The following is a 20622-nucleotide window of genomic DNA, read 5'->3' as shown; positions in this document are numbered from 1 at the left end:
CATGCTGCATAATCATGAAGCCCTGAGTTCAATCTCCCCACAAATGCTGGGCATGGTGACACTTGCTTATAATCCCAGAGCTAAGGAATCAGAGATAGGAAGATGTCAAAGGCTTGCTACCCAGCCATTCAAGTTTACCTGGCAAACTCTGGGGCATTGTGATAGAACCTGTCCTCCACACTCAACTCCACAAAAGTGATGGACAGGGCCTGAGCAACAATACTGTTCACTGACCTACACACACACATACATCCATGTACACAAAGAAGATGGTCCTAAATGTACTTGTAAGGTTTTCTTTAAAAACAAACAAACAAATGAAATATTTAATTGAAAATTTCAAATAAGTCAACTACACACACACACACACACACACACACACACTGTAACTTACAGTTAGGAAACGATTAAGATCAGGAAAGTCAAAAACATTGGCAATTTCTGACAAGGTATTTAAAGCCATTTCTCTGTGGTGAGCTACATCTTGTTTTCTCATCTCAGCAGTCTGGCAAGGAGTACCTGGGAGTGCTGTCATCTGACTGGAGTGGAGAGATTCTACCAAAAACTAAAGCAAAAACATTTTTCTTAGTTTTCAAACAAGGAAGGAATTCTAACTAGCCCTGTTTCCCCACCCACCAACTAATACTTTTTAAACTAGCATAAAGGGTAATATCAATTTCTATGCTGCCAGAGTTACTCATTCAATTTTTATAATCACCTTAATGAGATGAATTTTGTCCTAATCTCTATTTCACAGAAAAACAACCAGACTTAATTAAGAAACCTTAGTATCATGCTAAAGATTATATCACAAATACAGGGTAAAAACCAGTATTTTAACATGGTCAAATGTTTCAGTCATTGATTAATGTATGTTTCTGAAAACAAAGTGTCATGTTTATAATACCAACATATAAAAGTTTATCATCACTAAAAAGGATAAAACCTGATGATACCTGAAAGCTTATCAAGAATGTAAAAAGTTACTATAGATGATATTCCTTTTCATTTATAACCCATATTTTCATACTAATATACTTACAAACAAATGGTAACAATTCAGTTTTAAATAAATATAATTTTAAAAATAATTCTTTAAAACAAGTAAAATAAGACTTGCACACATATTGTTTTTCTTAAGCCCAGTCTGGTTTCAAAATCCTGGACATAAGAGGCCACACAACCGCAGCCTTCCAAGTGAAGTAATGGAGATTACCAGCACACACACTACTTTGCCTCGTTTCTACTTCCTTTTAAACTCTTGTAAAATATTGCTATTGTCCACTGAAAGGCTGAATGCTGGCTTTCACCTGACAGATGGGTTTCTTATACTGGCTGAAAAAATTTTGCAGTTTAACACTTTTAGCTGCAACTAGTGCTCGAATCTCTGTGTACGCCGCTCCAGAGACGGATGCTGACTTAGACAACAAACAATGCAGTAAGTGCAAGAGTGCAAAAGGTATCAAATCTCCTTTTGCTGCCCTGAAAATAAAAACAAAAACAGGTATAAGGTTAATGTCCCAGAAACAGGCAGATCCACAAGTAAATATATGCTGAATCATATTTTCCTATAACATACATATCACCAATTTACTCTTTTTTCCCCCAGTGTTGAGGAATGAATCCAGGCCTTTTGTGTACAGCAGGCAAGTATTCTACCACTGAACTGCATCTCCAGCCCTCATTGTCTCTAATGCTAGGCAAATAAGACAGTGACAAAATAAGTTTCATCTCAAACCCTGTCAAACACACCTTCCAATGTCCCCAGTTGTAAGAATCAAGGTATCCTTCAGTTCGTTATTTCTTGATATTTGGGCATGTGTATATGCTTCCTTCATTCTTAAAACAAAAAGCTAGAAAGCAAAATTTATTGGTCAGAAAAGCTCTAGAGCTAGGTTTACAAAAAAAATCTGTATGTTTTAATTTAATTTAAAAATTCCAACCTCCTTTATGAATCCATCTTCAGAGTCCAAAGATTCCAATATATACTTAATATTTCCACTAAAAGCAACTCTAACATCCTTGTCTGGATCCTCCATTAAATTCAATAAAGTCCCAAGAACTGCTTTGACCTCTGTTTCATCTTCTTGAAAATCAAGATGCTTACAAAGATGATGCAGATTGTCTATGAAAGCTAAAGTGAGACAGTATATTTTTTCTAATTTGACACATCATATATCATAGCTGTACTTAAAAATAATGTCAGCAAATAGGATACAGAAAACAATCCCATGTTGCCTTATATATCAATATCTAGGCATACATAGCACATATAATTTAAGGAGATTAGACCTATTAATTTATTTATTTTTGTTGTTTGTTGCGAGACAGCTCTCACTGGGAAATCTGGCTGGCTGGCCTGAAACTCATCCTGTAGACCAGGCTGGCCTTGAACTCACAGAGATCCACCTGCCTCTGCCTCCCAAGTGCTGGTATTAAAAAGGCATATAACATTACAACTAGTAAACTTACCAATTTAAATTACCTTATACTCAATAAAAGTAATGACTCAAATTTAAATTCTAGAATCTAAGTTATCAAATGATCATTTTTAGGTTTTGTAGATCATGGTCTCTTAGACTTAAAAATAAATTAAAAATTCAACTAAGAAGGATCTTAGATTTATTATCAATTTTACAGAACTTGGAGGTTCCTAGAATCACTTAACTATATGAAAGCTTGTGAATGAACTGCAATTTACTACTAAACACATGGATCTTCCAAGTGTGTGTGGAAATCTCAACCCTCCAACAAACTCATGCCAAGTGTCACTGGAAAATGTTTAAACCTAAGTGACTACTCACCAAGTTTTACTGGACTAGGCGTTTTTTCTGCCAACAAGAAAAGGAACGGCTTGCAGACAGAAGCTCGTACTTGAGAAGATGAGCATTCGAGCTGAGGAGTGGCTTTCAGGTTCTTACAGAACAGGTCCACATGTTCAAAGAGAGGCTCTACTGAGGAACTTGTCAAATAAAACATGCCATGAAGAGTACAGACAAGCTGACCAAGGATAGAAGCAAATTCTTTTTTGACAATGTCAGAATCATCTTTGACTCTATCTCTGTGGAAAAAGAAAAAGTACTAAATTTTCCTAGTAAATATTTTGGATTAGATTTCCTTAATTTGAGACAAGGGAAAGAAAAGAGAAAACTTAGAGGGGGAAAATATAATTTTCAAGCTAAAAAGCATTATCTGCTTTATATATTCTGCAATAATAACTTAGAGAGAGACTCAGATTAATGGTTTACACAATCAATCCATATATTCAAATTAAAGTCTTAATACATACATAAGCATCTTGGGAATTTGGTTACAAGAATTCTGCTGCTGCAATAAGATAAAAAATCCTTTAACACAACTAGCCCGGATTACTTCATGGGAGCTCATCAGGGCCCAATTATAAACTGCTGTTCTCCATTCAAGGAATATTCTTCTCGGAAACAGAGTCAGAAGAAACACACATTGTGACTGTGCCTGTGGAGCTAAAAAGAATAAACCTTAGTAAACAAGATTTCTTTTGAAACTTTTGCTTATTATTTGGGGGGATAGGCAAATGCGCCAAAATTCTTGTATGGAAGTCAGAGGACAACTTGTGGGAGTCAGTTCTTTTCTTTCACAATATAGGTCCCAGGAATCAAACTTAGGACATCATGTTCAGTGACAGGAGCCCTTACCCACTGAATCACCTTGCCAGCCATTAAGCAAAGTTTCTAAGAAGTTAATTTTACATATGTGCAGGTGTGCGCCTGAGTGTATACATGCCTGTATAGGTATGCTGTTAATTAGCATTTAAAGTATATACACTATCTCATGTAATTAAATCTCAGAAAATAAAGCAAGAACACTGAAAAATGTTTACTTACAACACAATTTTGTTATGTAATAAGGGAAATACAAATTGAAAATCACATGTGTCAGATTGAAAAACATTAAGACAGCTCACTGAATTTTTATTCTTCTAAATAGCAAGATATTTTAAACCTGGTGATGTCAAGTACTGAACACAAGTGTCATATTCTGCTAGCAAGAATATAAACTGGTGCATCTTTGGAGAGCAATACAACAGAACAGAATACAAAACATCAAAACCCTACAGCCAAGTAATTTCACTCCCAGGTAGCTGTCTTCAATAGTGCTTTAACTAGTATAAATATGAATATCCAGATCTTTTAGAAAATTCAGATTCTCAATCGGTATATTCCAGCAGAACATAATATACTCTATTTCTTCTGTTTTTAAATCTTGTTTATTTACTTTTATTGTATGAAAGCTTTGCCTTGCATGTCTGTCTGTTTGCCATGTGCCATGGTCTCTGTGGAGGTCACAGAAGAGTATCAGATCCCCTGGAACAGGAGTTGCAGGCATTAGATACTCTAAGAGGTTCCCACAAGCTTTCACTACTAGTCTTTGAATAATACTTCAAAGATCAAGGCCTTGGGAAGATTTAGTTACTAAAAAAATATTCACAGACTTAAAATTGTCAACAACCGGAAGCAACTAAATTGTCCATCAATGCCATGATAATGTTTATCTTTTTAAAGATTTAGTTGTATTGCTTTAAATTATGAATTGAAGTGGGGGAGTGGGATTATGCATGTGAATCCAGGTGCCTGAGAAGGCTAGGAACATCGGACCCTCCTAGAGACTGTTACAGAAAGTGTAAGCTGCTTGATACAGTGCAAAGAACAAACTCAGGTGCTCTAGAAAAGCAAGCAGCCCATGCTCTTAACCACTAAGCCATCTCTCCAGCCCTGATACTGTTTGTCTTATAGTTGCTTATTAATAAATAAGAGAGATTACATGAATTATCATGAATAAATCCCATAAATACAATGCTGACCCAGTCAGTCACTAGGGCCCATGACTGTAATACCCATTATTTAGGAGATCAGAAGTTCAAGGCCAGCCTCAGTTACACAGTCAACTTTGGGGCTTGTTCTACATAAAAGCCTATCTATAAAATAAAGACAATATTGATTAACAAAATACAAGCTATGAAAATGAAAAAATATTTATATTATATAAGAAATACATATGAAGGCAATAAAATAAATCAAGAATGGTAGTTATCTCTAGGAAAAGGAGAGGAATAAAACTGGCAAAGAACTATCAAAGGGTTAGTTTGCTTATTTACTGATCTTTCTTGCTTTGAGTCAGGGTCTCACTATGTAGCCCAGGCTGGCCTTGAACTTGTAATTCAATTCTCCTGCCTTGGCTTCCCAAGTGCAGGAACTGCAGGCATGTACCACCACATTCATCTCAAAGACTCTCACCAAATCCTTAACATTTTTTCTTTTCTGATTTTGTTCTGAGACATTACAGGCCTATAGGGCTCCACCATTCCATTTTAGTGGACACTGGGGATCAAACCTGGAGTCTCTAGTCTGGTAGGTCAGAGCTCTACCTACTGAGTAGGTACACTCCCAGCACCAACATTTTTATTTAATAAAGAAGTTGATGTGAGTGTTTAGAATATTATTCTCTACTCTTTTTATGTACAATCCTAAAATATAGATTTCTTAAAAGATTTTTGTAATTTTTGATTTGTTTTGAAGACAGGGACTCACTTTGTAGCTCAGGCTGGTCTAAACTCATGGCAATCCTCCTGTCTCAGTCTCCTCAGTGCTGAGATGGCAGGGATGAGCCACCACACCCAGTTCAAGATGAAGATACTTAAGAATACATTTCAAAATCTGAACAGATAGAAAGGATACAGGTGTAGGGCAAGTAACCCTTCTCTAACTGTATATACCAAACTCCTTTCTGTGCTCTTCAAAGTATTCTCCTTTTAATTGTTGAAAAATGTGTGTTAAGTATTATAAATTCTACTACACAGACATCAATTACACAGAACAAAATAAGCTACAGACAATTTTGTGACTACTTACAATAACTATCACAAATTCTCTGGCTTAATGGCAGAAGATTAGTAGCAAATGTAGTCAACTTTAAAGAGTTATCATCCGAATGGGAATAAATCCATGGAAGTGAAAGCATTCCACATAATTCTTCCAGAATATGATCCTCAAATGAACTTTTTACTACAGAGACAAAAAATAGGAAATAGATAATACCTATTCCTTCATCGTATTTTTTCTTAAGAATGTAGACATCCAAAACATCAAGTGGAATTATAACCAACATTCAATGAACATGGATTTTTTTGGGAGAGGGGGGAGGTTGAAACAGGGTTTCTCTGTGTACCTCTAGCTATCCAGGAACTCACTCTGTAGACCAGGCTGGCCTTGAACTCATCACCTGCTGGCTCTAAATTCTTTTTTTTTTTTTCTTTCTTAAAAGGAAGGTCCATAAACAATCCTCTGTTTTAACTGGGGATGGTCTGTGGCAAACTCAGAGCCTTGTACATACTAAACATATATTATACCACTGAGCTATACTTCTAGGCCCATACTAGTCTGTGAGGCTAACAAAATCAGGTGTGACTTAAAAACATACTTATCTGGGGCTGTAGAGATGGCTCAGAGGTTAGTGACTGCTTTTCCAGAGGACTCAGGTTCAATTCCCAGCACCCACATGGCAGCTCACAACTGTAATTTCAGTACCAGTAGATCCAACACCCTCACACAGATATATATGAGGTCAAAACACCAATGCACATGAAATAAACTGATTAAAAAAACACTGGACAAGGTGGTGCATGCCTTTAATCCCACTAATTGGAAGGCAGAGGCAGGCAGATATCTATGAGTTTGAGGTCAGTCTGATCTACAGAGTGAGTTCCAGGACAGCCAGGGCTACACAGAGAAACCCTGTCTTGAAAACAACAACAAAACATATATAATCTATGCACTGTCTATATGGATCATAGTAGTCTTCACATTCTCAAACTAAAACATTTAAACATTTCAAATAAATATCTACTGACTAAATCAATCAAAATGTTACACAAATATGAAGCTCATAAACTACTGTAAGAGTTTAACAGAAATTTTGAAAATATTCTCAATATTGTGAACACTTTTTCATTTAAACTTTAGGTAGAAACAGAAAGCCTATTTCTACAATGACTAAGGTTAATCTATAACTTTTTGTACTCACCTTGCATATACATCAAAGCATCATAAATTCTCACCATGTTATCAATGACTAATTCCAGTTCAAGTTTCTGAACAGAGCCTAACAAACTCCTACAGCTCTTAAGCACTTTTGTATAAAAATCCAAAGACATCCAAGTTATCATTACTGGAGATTTCTTCTTATATTTTTGTTGACAGTCCTTGAAATTCTGGCTGCAATGAGTACATTTTTAAAAAGACATTAGAAAAGAATTCTACTATAGTCCTACATATTAATAAATCCAAAATTAAATACAGAACTAGCCTATAACCTTAAGCCAACTTAAAGTCAGTATGCAAAACAACCTTATGTTTAAGTGTATTTTTTAAGATTATTTATTTATTATGTATAGTGTTCTGCCTGTTTCCCTGCAAGCCAGAAGAGGGCACCAGATCTCATTACAGATGGTTATGAGCCACCATATCGTTGCTGGGAATTGAACTCCAGACCTCTGGAAGAACAGTCAGTGCTCTTAATATCTGAGCCATCTCTCCAGCCTCTTAAGTGTACTCTCTTAATGTTGGTTTAAGCCACTTTTTTTTCTGTTGTTTGTAGTATGTGTAGGGAGGTGTGGGAGACATACAGACACAGTGAGTACAACTTTGTAGCTTAGGCTGGCCTAGTGGCAATTCTCCTGTCTTAATCTCTTAATCAGTCTTGTGATGTGGGGATTGATCTAGGATCTTTGAATGTTGGCATTACCAGGCTGAAATAATGATAGAGGACACGCCTGTGTAATTAGTTAAGTGATGTGGTAAACACTCCTCAGAAAAGATCAAGAATCTAATAATCTATTTCTTCAATTTATCTCAAATTCTAAGGTTTAACAGTATTTGAATTAATACAATTTTCCTAAAATCTCTTCTTTTGGGGCTGGAGAGATGGCTCAGTGGTAAAGAACACTGGGTGTTCTTCTAGAGGACCCAGGTTTAAACCCCAGCACCCACATGACAGCTCACAACTGTGAAAAAAGAAAGAAAAGATAGCTCACAAGAAAGAAAAAAAACAGATAGATGGCAGGCTGGCTGACTTCCTGATCGGTGTTTAAAAACAAAACAAACTCTTCTTTTACAGCTCTGTATTAGTTAGTTGAGAATCAGTCAGAAAGTATAGAAAGTTCACAAACTGTCCTAAACTGTGGCAGTAAAAGTAAGTCTTCAAAAGGTCATACTTGTTTCTTTTGATAGAAAACCTATTTAAGGATGCTGAACAGAAAACCTGCCTCTTCTGCATTCTAAATTTCTCATCTATTTCAAGAAATATAGTCAAAAGAACATGAGTTTCTGAACTGCACATAAGTATGTTCTGCTATCTTCATATCATGTGCCCTTGGAAAAAATTATTTAGACATAAGGAAAAAAAGTCTACTTTTTCTGCATTTTAACCTCTAATCAGTAAGGAAGGTATAACAGTATTTACCTCTAGGACTGACATAAAGATCAAGATGGAAGCAACATTTAGCACAGGACCTAGCCTTTGGCAGACATTCAATAGAAAATTTCTTACCTACTTCCCTACAAAGTTTGTGTCCTAAAGTCACAGAAATCAAGTGAATAATGAAGTTTCTTTTTCTTTTCTTTTTTTTTTTTTTCTTTTTTGGTTTTTTGAGACAGGGTTTCTCTGTATTGCTTTGGAGGTTGTCCTGGAACTCACTCTGTAGACCAGGCTGGCCTCAAACTCACAGAGATACACCTGCCTCTGCCTCCGGAGTGCTGGGATTAAAGGTGTGAGCCACCAACACCCAGCATGAAGTTTCTTAAAATGATAAATACAAATTCATTAAAAGAAGCCCACGCAGAAAATAAAAAAAAGTTGTTTATGGGCCGGTGAGATGATTCAGTGGGTAAAGCACTTGTCCCAAAAGCCCGAAGACCTGACCTATGTAAAAGCAGAATTGATGCCACAAAGTTGGCCCCTGACCCCCACATGCATTCCATGGTATGCATGCACCCACACACATTCACAATAAAAACACTGTTAAAAAACCTTTTAATGTTTCTTTCTTTTTTTTTTTTTTTTTTTTTTTTTTTTTTTTTTTTTTTTTTTTTTTTTTTTTTTTTTACCTATCTATGTCTTGATGAGAACAGTGAACAGTGCAGAGAGCAGTCAGCTGTAATACAATAGTGATTCCTTCTAACTTCTCAGCAACAGAATTCCTTAGAGTACCACATTCAAGGGAAATCTGAAGGGATTCAGCTTTCTGCTTCAGTACATTCCATAATATGCTCTTTTTGTCCATATCCACACGGGTAATTCTATAAATAATTATAATCACAGTAGAAAGTATTACTATATAATACAAACGTATTTCAAACAAAATATGCTGTGGGGGTAAAGTTCAGGAATAGAGTGTTTTCTTAGTATACTATACATCAGACTCCAAGCTTACACTCCAGCACAAAATTAATAAGTAAATGCCTGTATTTAAAACAAAAGAGCCAGCAAGATGGCTCAGCAGATAAAGGCACTTACTACCAAAACTAAAAACCTGAGTTTGATCTGTGAGGACCCACATGATGGAGGAGAGAACCCATTCCCTCTGATCTCTACATATACTTAGATGTAGACAAGACAGACACACATACACACACACACCAATAATTATAATAAAATTATAATGAAACAAAAATTGCAATGTATTATCAACTTTTATCTACATTAGGACAGATTTAAAACAATGTTCAATTTGGCTGAACTATGGCAATTCTTTGGCTACATTAAAAAGATAGTGTATTTATTAAGATTTGAAATACAATAGAAACACAGGCTGACACTTTTCACATATTAAGAAGCTAGTTAAACAGGCATGGAAAAACATTCACAATAACTATATTTATACATATAGTGTCATACTAGAGCAAATCACAATGACTAGTAAATCACAATATTTTAAGCATTCCCATTGCCCATGTTTAGAAAGATGTTCTTAAACCAGAATACTTAACAAAAATTTATTTTTTAAGGCAAGTAAAATTTATGAACTGTCTAAAATAAAATCAGATGAGGTCATACTCTTCAGACTGTCTGGATGGCCTTTTGGAAGAGTTGAGAGAAGAGCTGAGTCTACGCCTCTTTGGTGACACCTCATCATTAAGATCGCTGAGATTTTCCTGTTGAGTTTGACACTGAATTCCCTCGATAATTTCTATACTTTCCATTCTCAAGGCTGCATAAAATGGTCCCAACAAGTACTGAGAAAACAAAAATAATTTCAAATACTACCTCTTAGGAGATATATTTACATTATTTATAAAAAGAAAAATGCATTAGGTGTTAGTTACATGTTTTCTAGGAAGATAAACTTTCTAAGTCTTATAAAGCAAATCAAATATCCACATTAACCAATATTATTTTACATTTTATCAATTAAGAATAGTTCTATAACTTTAAAAAGGTCTACAACACAAATACACTATAATCTTTCCCCCCTTTCTCAAAAAGTATGCAGGCATTTTTTAAGGGAATTACTAACTTTTTCATAATATAAATCTAGCAAGACCTATAGACTAAAATAAACTAAAATATTTAATGTTTAAAATATTGAATCAAGTTACTACATATCTGAGTATTTTATTGCCTGTCATTCCCCACAGTCAGAACAGGAAAAATTATATAATCTGATATCACTAGAATCATTCACAGATAGAAATCATAATGATTAAGTCATTTTCTCCAATAAGATAACTACCCCCTTTCAAGTAATGCTGTTATAAACACATATTTTATAAATTCTACTTTAAAACCATCTATTCCATTGGTAGTTCATAACATAATGAACAAATTTTTCTGAAATAGAAGTAAAAAGTCTATGACAGGGAAAGAGACTAAACTATGAAAATCATGCCTTCAACACACATTATTGTACAAGATGTTCTCTTTTTTTGTTAATACTTCCTATAGATTTAAATGAGCAAAACACTGTGCAGTATTAGTACTTACCCCAATATGTTTCTGAACTCCAAGAACATCTACAAGCGCTCTACAAATATTTGTCACATATATCTTTCTGACCTGTAAAGCCGATTCATACCCAGCTGGCACAAATTTAAGGAAATACTGCAGTAAATGACACAAAGATGCTTTCAGCAAATCAGACTTGAGCCGCATAAGCACTCTATCTTCAAACATGACACAGAGTTTTTCCAACAGCACGTTTAAGTAGACAGGTTCAATATTTCTATAAGCCTCTGCTTCAAAGGGGAATAGTGTCTTTACCAGCTTTGACAACGGCTCTTCATACAGTTTCAATTGGTCAGCATCCATTCCTACAAGGTGTTGTAGCAATTCCAAAAATAAGCTGAAAAAAGTGCTGGCTGGCTGTGCTGGTAATCCTCCAAGCTCAAAGAGTTCAGTTAAAAGGCTAATTGCTAAAGATCTGATTTTGGGACTACCATGCTCTAGCAGAGCACAGCCTATTTGCCACAGTAACAATTCTTGTCGTCTAAAAAACACAGTTGGAACAATATGAATAAGAACCATTAATAAAGTGACTTCAATAAATTCTACATTTTGCATGTTCATGAATTGCAAAGGAGCTGGCTGTAAACATCCCATGTATTCATCCAATCGGCTTAAAAATCTACTAGCAACCACTGGCCATTCTATAACATTATCCACTGCATTTCTTTTGTGGAGGTAAATTAAGTCTTCAAAAAGGTAAAGTAATTCCCTTGTGAGTATCCCAAAAATAGTAGGATTCTTGCTTTTAAAAAGAAATAATAAGGAGCAGATAACTTCACATATTTTCTTGTGTAACATGTGGCAGGATGGAGTTGCTGCAATCCGTAAAAGTCTTGTAATGATCCAATGACTGAATTCTTTGAAACAAACAGAAAATATATTAAATAAGTATATCATAAGTGTGAATTTGCTTGATGATTGATTTTTAAAGTATAAATCTCACTAAGAAAGAGTCTAGATTTTCCACATGATGGAAAGGCTGTACTTTAAAATATCAATTTCTGAGCTACACAGAAAAGGTTCTAGCTTACCATCTACTAGCTATGTCCACTTCACCTCTCTAAAGATGGGTAATGACATCTAAGTTATTGGTTATTTTAAGGATCAAGTTATATAATGTATGTGAAATAGCATAGTTCCCAAAGCATAATAAATAGTCAACAAATAGTAGCTACTATTCCTCCATCAATAAAAATCCTATTTTTCTATTTTGAGACAAGGTCGCATGTAGCTCAGATTGGTCTAAACTTGCTATGTGGCCAAGGATGACCTTAAACTCCTGATGATACTCCTGCTCTCACCTCTCAAGTGCTAAATTAGATTCATAAGTTACAACACCCAGCTTCCTTCAATGAAATGTTACTGAATGTAGATAATTGGACATGTGGCTCAGTGATAGATTAGCTGTCTACTACATGTAAGGTGCTAGTCAATCCCCTATTCATATGCACATGTCATTTACTTATCTGAGACAGAGTCTGTCTACATATTTGTTTGTTTGTTTGTTTGTTTGAGACATAATCTCTCTATATAGCCCTGGATGTCCTGGAACTCACTGTGCAGACCAGGCGGGCCTTGAACTCAGAAATCCGCTTGCCTCTGCCTCCCAAGTGCTGGGATTAAAGGCATGTGCCACCAAGCCCCGTTCATCTTGTTTTAAATGTTACTACCTCTCAAAGTTATTTCATAACCCACTTGTGGGTTACAGTCCACATTTTAGAAAATATAGCTAAGACTGACAACATGACTGCAGTATAAGTTAAGAACTTATGACAGAAGAAATGCAGAACACAGTAATAAGAACACATAAAGCAGCAGCAACCAAAGCAGACCTAGGTGGCCAGGAGTCAGACAATACCTTTGGAAGGATATATTACCAAAGCAAATATTTGTAATACTCCCAAAATTCTAAAATATTTTATTATATAGGAAAAAGTTTACTTTGCATCCCTTTATGAGAGAACTAGAAAAAAAAAAAAAGAAAAAAAGAGCAACGGGGTAGTAGCAATAAAGTAAAAACCTAAAAAATAGCTTCAACATATAGAAAGAAATTTTTTCTTAAAAGGCAATATACTAAGTTTTTGTTGCTATTGTTGCTATTGTTGGTTTGTTTTTTTAAGACAGTATTTCTCTGTATCGTACTGACTGTCCTAGAACTTGCTCTGTAGAGAAGGCTGGCCTTGAATTCAAGAGATCCACCTGCCTCTGTTTCCTGAGTACTGGGATTAAAGGCATGCACCACCACACTCAGCATAAATAAGAAGTTTTGAATAGAATGTCTAAATAGGCTTTGTAGTAACTAGAGAGGATGTTCTAGTAAAACTTAAAAAAAAAAAAAAAAAAATAGTAGTTAAAGCCGGGGAGTGGTGGTACATGTTTTTAATCTCATCACTCAGGAAGCAGGCAGATCTGAGTTCTAGGCCAGCCTGATCTACAAAGTGAATTCTAGGCCAGCCAGTTACATTGTGATCCTAATTAAAAAAACAAATGCAAGCAACAACAAAAAAACAAAACCACTACCTTGTTCCCCCTCAAAATATAACAAATGTAACTTTTGGGAGTATATAATCATGTATGTGTGATATTCAGAAAAGCAGAAAAAGATGAGAGCTCATAAAACTAACTTACCAATACAACTGTCTTTGGCCTCATTTTGTCCCTGGCTTCCATTCACATTTACAAACATAAGTGGAGAAGACTTCATGATGTGCTGGATGAAATCAAGTAACATCACAGAGGTTGGCTGAGCATCGGTTTTCTTTACAAGTTCTAGAGCAACTAAGACATAAAAGATTTTCTTTAACAAGTCAGGACAAACTAAACAACAGAGCTTTTGTTAGGAAACTAGACTTTGGTAATCAAAACTTTTGTCCAGCAGAGTATTCATGCTAAACTGATATGAAGAAATACTATGATCTTATCTACCTCTCTTTTTGTATGTGTGTAGTGTAAGTGTATCTACATGTTCATGGGCATGTGTGAATGTGTATATGGAGGCCAGAGGTCAATCACTTTTGAGACACATTCTCTCTCTGAACCTAACTTCATCAATTTAGCTATACTGGCTAGAAGCTCCATAGATATGCTGTGAGATTACAGGTATGTATCACTGCAGCTGGCTTTTTAAGATTGTGCTGGGGATTTAAAGGCAGGCCCTAATTCTTATGCAGTCAATTCAATGTCTGAGTCATCTCTCCAGCCTGCTGCCTAATTTTACAATAAGCACATACATTAATTTTATCATACACCCCATTCTGCAAACAAATGTACTACAGTCTACAAGATGCCAGGCACCACGCTAAAATCTGAAGACAAAAACAAAAAACGATAATCCAGAGAAGGAATCAAAAAAGTTAAAAATAGTAGTGCAACATGGTAACTCAGGAGAAGAGGAAACAGTGCTGGAAAAATACTGTGAAGGAATCCCTAGACATGGAGTTGGCAGAGGGAAAAGGCAAGTGGTCCAAACAGAGAGCGCATGCTTGAGTGTATGAAACCATATCTTGTAAGTGTTTGTAGTCCTCTGTTGTTGTTTTTTTTTTTCTTTTTCCAACCTATAACCTTTTGTGGATTGAAAAGTACAAAGTTTAAATGGTTATGATAAATCATAAAATGTGTTGGTACCAAATTCCACTCTACAATAATCTTTTTCTATGGCAGGGGTTTTATTGCTGGTTTTTTTTTGTTTTTTTGGTGGCATTTGCTGTATGTCTACCATCAGCACAAGTTGTCAATAAAAGAAAGTCCATATGTTTGGACTAGATCAAATGTTTTATAGCTAGTACATCAAAGAACTTTAGGAAGACAGTAAAATCATGGTTATTAACAGAAACACAAACTTGGTTTTAAGGTCTAAATTATATGTTTTAAGTAACAAGCAACACTAAGGAACAACTTTCTTGAAATTAGTATCTCTAAAAAATATTAATTCTGCAATTAAAACTGCCTAGAGGCAAAAAGAAAAAAAATAGTAATATAATATTACATGGAAAACCATCTAACTCCTGAAGTTCATGTAAGAAATAATTCCTTCTTACCAACATTTACATCTGTAAGGATTCGGTCAATGAACTGGCAGAGAATTTGTCTTGGTTTCTGTACAACGGTATTATATTCCTCTGGAGTAGCACTAAAATACAAAGAAAAGCTTGTTAAAAGAGGCAGAGAGGGAGTTAGTAAGATGGCTTAGCATGTAAAGGTACATGCTGCCAGATCAGATCTGAGTTCCATTCCTATGACTGACATAGTGGAAGGAGACCATCAAGCCTCAGAAGTTATCGTCTGACCTCCACATGCACTATGCTGTATATGACTCTCCCTCTTGATAAATAAATTAATGTAAAAAATTTTTTATGAGAGGTATGGTGGCGTATACTTATAATTTGGAAACTGAGGCAGGAGGCAATTCTAGATTCTTAGACTCTTTCTCACAAACTAAACCAACATAAAGCTTTTAATCTTTAAAAGGACTCACCTTTTAATTTGTAAGAAAACCCTTTAAAGTCGAACTTGCCAAATGTAATTAGTTTTTTTAAACTTTTGTTTGTTTATTTATTTATTTACTTATGGTTTTTCGAGACAGGGTTTCTCTGTGTAGCTTTGGAGCCTATCTTGGCACTCTCTCTGTAGACCAGGCTGGCCTCAAAATGCAATTAGTTTAAGTGTCAACACTGACGGTATTCTACTGCTTAAAAATGAAAATCTAATGACATTACTAGTTTTGGGGATGGGGTGGGGGAGAAAGGATCTTAAATGCCAGCGCAGGAATCTGACCTGCAGATTTTATAAATGTGCACTCAAAATGGTAACGTGACTATTTAATACTTGAATTAAAGTTACTCCAAAATAAGATGTGTTATAAGATACATATTGGATTACTAATACTTACACACATAAAAAGTTAACATTGCATTAATAATCTTATATCAGTTACATATGAACATGCTATTATTTGGATATAATGAGTTAATACATAGCCTATAAAACATTGCTAGCTTAATTTTACTTCTTTTTAGAATGTGTTGACTACAAAATTTTAAATAATTACATATGTAGCTTCTACTATAGTTCCATTAAACTACTAATCCAGATCTTCAGAAAATCTGTAGCAGAGCTTCTTTAAGACACAAATTCTTTGGAAGGAAGGAAGGAAGGAAGGGAGGGAGGGAGGGAGGGAGGGAGGGAGGGAGGAAGGAAGGAAGGAAGGAAGGGAGAAAGAAATTAATTCTGAATGGGCATGGTGGCATAAACCTTAACCCCAGGACTCAATAAGCAGAGGCAGGTGAATATTTGTGAGTTTCAGGACACTAGGCCTAAATTACAGAGAGACCCTGTCTCAAACACACAAACAAAACACAAATTCTAAGCATAGAAAGAAAGACTATAATTAAGACTTAAGAGCCACATCAAATAATTACAATTTGTGATCATCATCCAGATCTCAAATGACATTAGTAATCTTAAATTGATAATGGTACTATGGTCATATTTTAAAGTCTCAAACATGTTTCCGTAGTGTAGCAGCTATCACATTTGTGTCATGCATATAAAGTCCTGGGTTCAAACCATCTTCTTGCTCATGGTACATGGGTAGACAACTCATTATTAAGAGCAACTGCTGCTCTTGTAGAGGATCTTGGTTTAGTTCCCAACCCCCACACTGTTACTCACAACGATCCATAAATCCAGTTCCAGGGGATCCAACGACCTCTTCTGACCTCGGAGAGCATCAGGCACACACAAGGTACATACACATACATGCAGCCAAAATACTTACACACACAAAATAAAGTAAATAAATATATAAAAGAAGTCTCTGTTCTTTACTGGTAATTATTGACATAGATGAAATGATGTCTGGGATTTAATGCAGAATAATAAGTTCTGGGAGAAAGAAGGCTATGAAGGAGGAAATCAATATATAATTTTTTCTTCTTTTGTTGTATTTGAAGATGTTCATGTTAAAAAGTAACAAAAATGCTAAGAAATATATAGGCACACACACACTCTCATTCTTAGGGATAATTAAGAAAAAGTATTAGAGAGAAATACAAAGTGGCAGAGCATTTGCTACCACATGGGAGACCCTGGGTTCAATCAACACTTGGAAAAAAATTGAGAAAAAAATTCAACAGAATCATTCCCTAAAATTCTGAATGAATTCAGCTTCAGCTCTGTGACTTTATATAAAATCACCACAAAACAGATAATGAAAATTTAATAGAGTCTGTGCTACAACCCATGATGACAATTATTCTTAGAATCAATGCAAAGTTACTGAGCACCTATAATGCATCAGGCAATATACAAAAAACTAATGTTGAGAAAGAAAAGCAGCTCGGAGGAGACTTGATAAGTTAGGGTAGACTGTGAGGCCGTTTACCAAACAGTCAACATATGAAGCACAGAACTGGGAGAAAAGTAAAACCAGCTGAAATATTCTTTGAGTTTTCAAGGCAATAACTAATAAGTGAGATATCTATGAGATACATGGATACTTCTAGATCTTAAGATATACAGAGCTGGCCGGTGGTGGGGCATGCCTGTAATCCCAGCACTCCAGAAGCAGAGGTAGGTGGATCTCTGCGAGTTCATGGCCAGCCTGGTCTACAGAGCAAGTTCCAGGACAGGCTCCAAAGCTACACAGGGAAGCCCTGTCTTGAAAACAAAAACAAACAAAGATGAATAGAGATACAGTCAATATGCATGAAATAAGACTAAACATTATTGTCAATGCTACTCCAACTCATAGGCAACAAGATAGGATATTAAACCTAATTTGGATCTGAGAGAGATGACAGTTCTGGAAGGTAAATAACACAGATCCTATTAGGGGAAGCCTGGGATACAAATGCAGTTGTAATTAATAACAACAACAGAGAGACACCTAAGATGAAGTTAGAAAAGACATAAGGAGACATAGAAAGGCCAGACTGTTAGGAATCATAATGTAAATATTTTTGTGGAGGCAGGCTTGCCAAAGGGGCCATGACCCACAGGTTGAGAACCACTGGTTTAGTATAAAATCTATGCTGTGCATGTTAAAATTTCTTTCCTTTTCACACTGAATAATATTATCTATATTTATGTCACATCTGGGAAGGTTATGTCTACTTATCTGTTGGTGAACATTTGCTTCCATCATTTAGGTATTGTGTGAACAGTGCAGCTATGAAATAGTGTAAAAATATCTGTTCAAATCTCTGCTTTAAATTCTTTTGGGTATATATTTAAAAAAAATCGCTGGGTTATAGGTTAATTCCATATTTATTCCCTTCCTTCTTTGTAGCACACTCACTCATTCCATTTTCCACAGTGGTTAAGTTATATCATTTTACTTTCCCCATATCCTTACCAAGTATTTTTTATAAAAAAGTTATTTTTATATATACAATATATAATTTTTATATATACAATAGTTATAATGGTCTAGAAATGGTATCTCCTAGGCCTGGAGAGATGGCTCAGAGGTTAAGAGCATTGGCTGCTCTTCCAGAGTACCGGAGTTCAATTCCCAGCAACCACATGGTGGCTCACAACCATCCGTTATGAGATCTGGTGTCCTCTTCTGGCATACAGACATACATGCAGGCAGAACACTGTATATATAATAAATAAATCTTTTTTAAAAAAAATGGTATCTCCTTGTTTTGTTTTCGTTTGAGGTGGGTTGAGACAAGGTTGAGACAAGGTCTCATCACATAGCCCCTTTTAACTCTTTGGTAGCCCAAGCTGTTCTCAAGTTCAGTGAGCCTCTTGCCTTGGCCCCCCAAGCTATCCCATCAGCTTCCTTGAGATTTTAATTTGTGTCTCCTGTACTACTAATCATTTCAAACACCTATCTTTTCATTTGCTTGGTAGCCATTTTTATACCATCTTTGGAGAAAAATATGTTCAATTTCCTTACCTACTTTTTCAACAAATTGAGGTGTGTGTTTTTTTTTTTTATGTTGTTGAGCTATATACGTTTTTTTAGTATAGTAACAGCTGTTAAACTCTTTTAAATTTTTAATTATTTTTTAAGTCTGTATGTGTGTACCTGTTCATTTGAGTACAGGTGCATATGTTGAGGTCATCTCAGTGAAACAACAAAATTTGTATTATCAGTTTCCCAAAATTCACCATCTCTACTCACACTTCTAGAAAGACAGCAATTACTAGATGCTCCCATAAAGTATATTTGCCACAATTAGGCAAAGTGAAAAAAAAATCACAGCGATGATGCAGTTAGGACAAACAAAAGTGGTCTTTTCGTTTATCCTCCAATTTAGGTTTTTGACATGACCAGCAGGAGGAAATGAACACGGCTGATATTCCACAGACTTAAGGTTAGCACTGACTTTTCGTGCAACGTTTCTAGTTTAAGAAATCGAAAAGCAATGGTCTCCTGAGAGAGGGAAGCGACGAGGGGCGTGGCAAGCACTAGCTCTTCAGATTGCAACCTGGTTTTCACTAGCCTCTAGGGGTAGACAGACACAAGGCATTTGGTTTTTGTTTTGTTTTTGTTTTTTCCTCCCTCGCCTTTTTGACCTGGCTGGCTCAAGGTCCGCCAGCCTCGGCTTCCCGAGTTCTGGGATGAAAGGCGAGCGACGCTCCGTCAGGCCGGAGAGGGGCGTTTACAAATGGAATACCAACTTAGTTTGGGGGAGCGCTGTGCACGTTACTCTGTGGACCTGGGGCCAGGCCCTCGGATTTCTGACTAAAATAACGGGCCGGTCAACTCGGGGACGGGGTGGGGGTGGGGCCACATCTTTAGGCCGACCGAGCCCTTTTAGCCATTGATTCGCCTCGCTGAGAAGAGGGGCCGTGATTCTGACACAAAACCTAAGCCAATGAACTCCCCCGGCAGCGACGAGAAGGAACAGAACCGAGGGAAGGTTTTCCAGAAGCAAACGAGTGTGCGGCAAACGAGTGTGCGGCAATGACCACAAGAGGCCCTTCACGCGAAGCAGAAACTCGCGTGGGCACGACACGCGCGCTGCACAGCCGCTCGCTGCCCGGCCACCCCGCTTGCACGAAGCACCGCGCTCCCGCCAACGGCCGCTGAGGGGAAAGCGCCCCGCAGGCCGCGGCGCCGGCTGAGGAGACGCGGCGTCCAGCGTCGCGAGGCTGGCTACCACGCGCGGCCCTACCTGCCCAGCTCCCGCAGGGCGGGGATCATGGACGCCAGCTCCAGCCCGTGGTCGCCCATGCTGACACCGTGCGGCTCTCAAAACAGCCGCCGCCAACGTAGGGCTTTCTCCACAGCCTCCTCCGGAGAAAGCGGAGCGCCGACGGGAGCCCGCGCGGGCCAAAACTCCTCCCGGAAGCCGCCGTCGGCCGCGACCCGCAGGCTCTTGTTTCGGTTCCTGTTAGGACCTGGGGGGAATCCCCGGGGCGGCAGGGGCGGAGCCGGCAGCGGACGTGCCCGCCCAATTCTCCTCCCCCCGGAGTGCGTGACCTTCGGCGGGTATTTTTGCTTTGGAGATGCTCGAACCTGGATGCTCAGGGAAGCGGGAGCCCAGGATCTGGGTTGCAGAGGGACCTGACGACGCGACAGTTAAAGTTATACATTTCACTATGTCAGAATTACGTAGTTAACTGCGG

At 37.0% G+C, this 20622-nt stretch overlaps 1 protein-coding gene across 1 annotated transcript in view; it reads right to left on the bottom strand.

Moving 5' to 3' along the window:
- Positions 1-20227, bottom strand: part of Atr (ATR serine/threonine kinase) — a 93623-nt gene extending 73396 nt beyond the window's left edge. Inside the window, exons 1-14 of the mRNA NM_001292057.1 lie at positions 20169-20227; positions 15075-15166; positions 13666-13815; positions 11017-11894; positions 10090-10268; positions 9141-9332; positions 7060-7250; positions 5889-6041; positions 3290-3482; positions 2805-3061; positions 1944-2134; positions 1753-1853; positions 1311-1482; positions 395-565 (exon numbers count right to left, since the gene is read on the bottom strand). Of these exons, the coding sequence (NP_001278986.1) occupies positions 395-565; positions 1311-1482; positions 1753-1853; positions 1944-2134; positions 2805-3061; positions 3290-3482; positions 5889-6041; positions 7060-7250; positions 9141-9332; positions 10090-10268; positions 11017-11894; positions 13666-13815; positions 15075-15166; positions 20169-20227 (2979 nt within the window). The remainder of the gene's footprint in view (positions 1-394; positions 566-1310; positions 1483-1752; positions 1854-1943; positions 2135-2804; positions 3062-3289; positions 3483-5888; positions 6042-7059; positions 7251-9140; positions 9333-10089; positions 10269-11016; positions 11895-13665; positions 13816-15074; positions 15167-20168) is intronic.
- Positions 20228-20622: the final 395 nt, after the last annotated feature.

Source organism: Cricetulus griseus, chromosome 4 (genome assembly GCF_003668045.3).
Source record: "Cricetulus griseus strain 17A/GY chromosome 4, alternate assembly CriGri-PICRH-1.0, whole genome shotgun sequence".
In the NCBI taxonomy this organism is placed as follows: Eukaryota; Metazoa; Chordata; class Mammalia; order Rodentia; family Cricetidae; genus Cricetulus; species Cricetulus griseus.
This window is presented reverse-complemented; position numbering and strand designations above follow the sequence as displayed.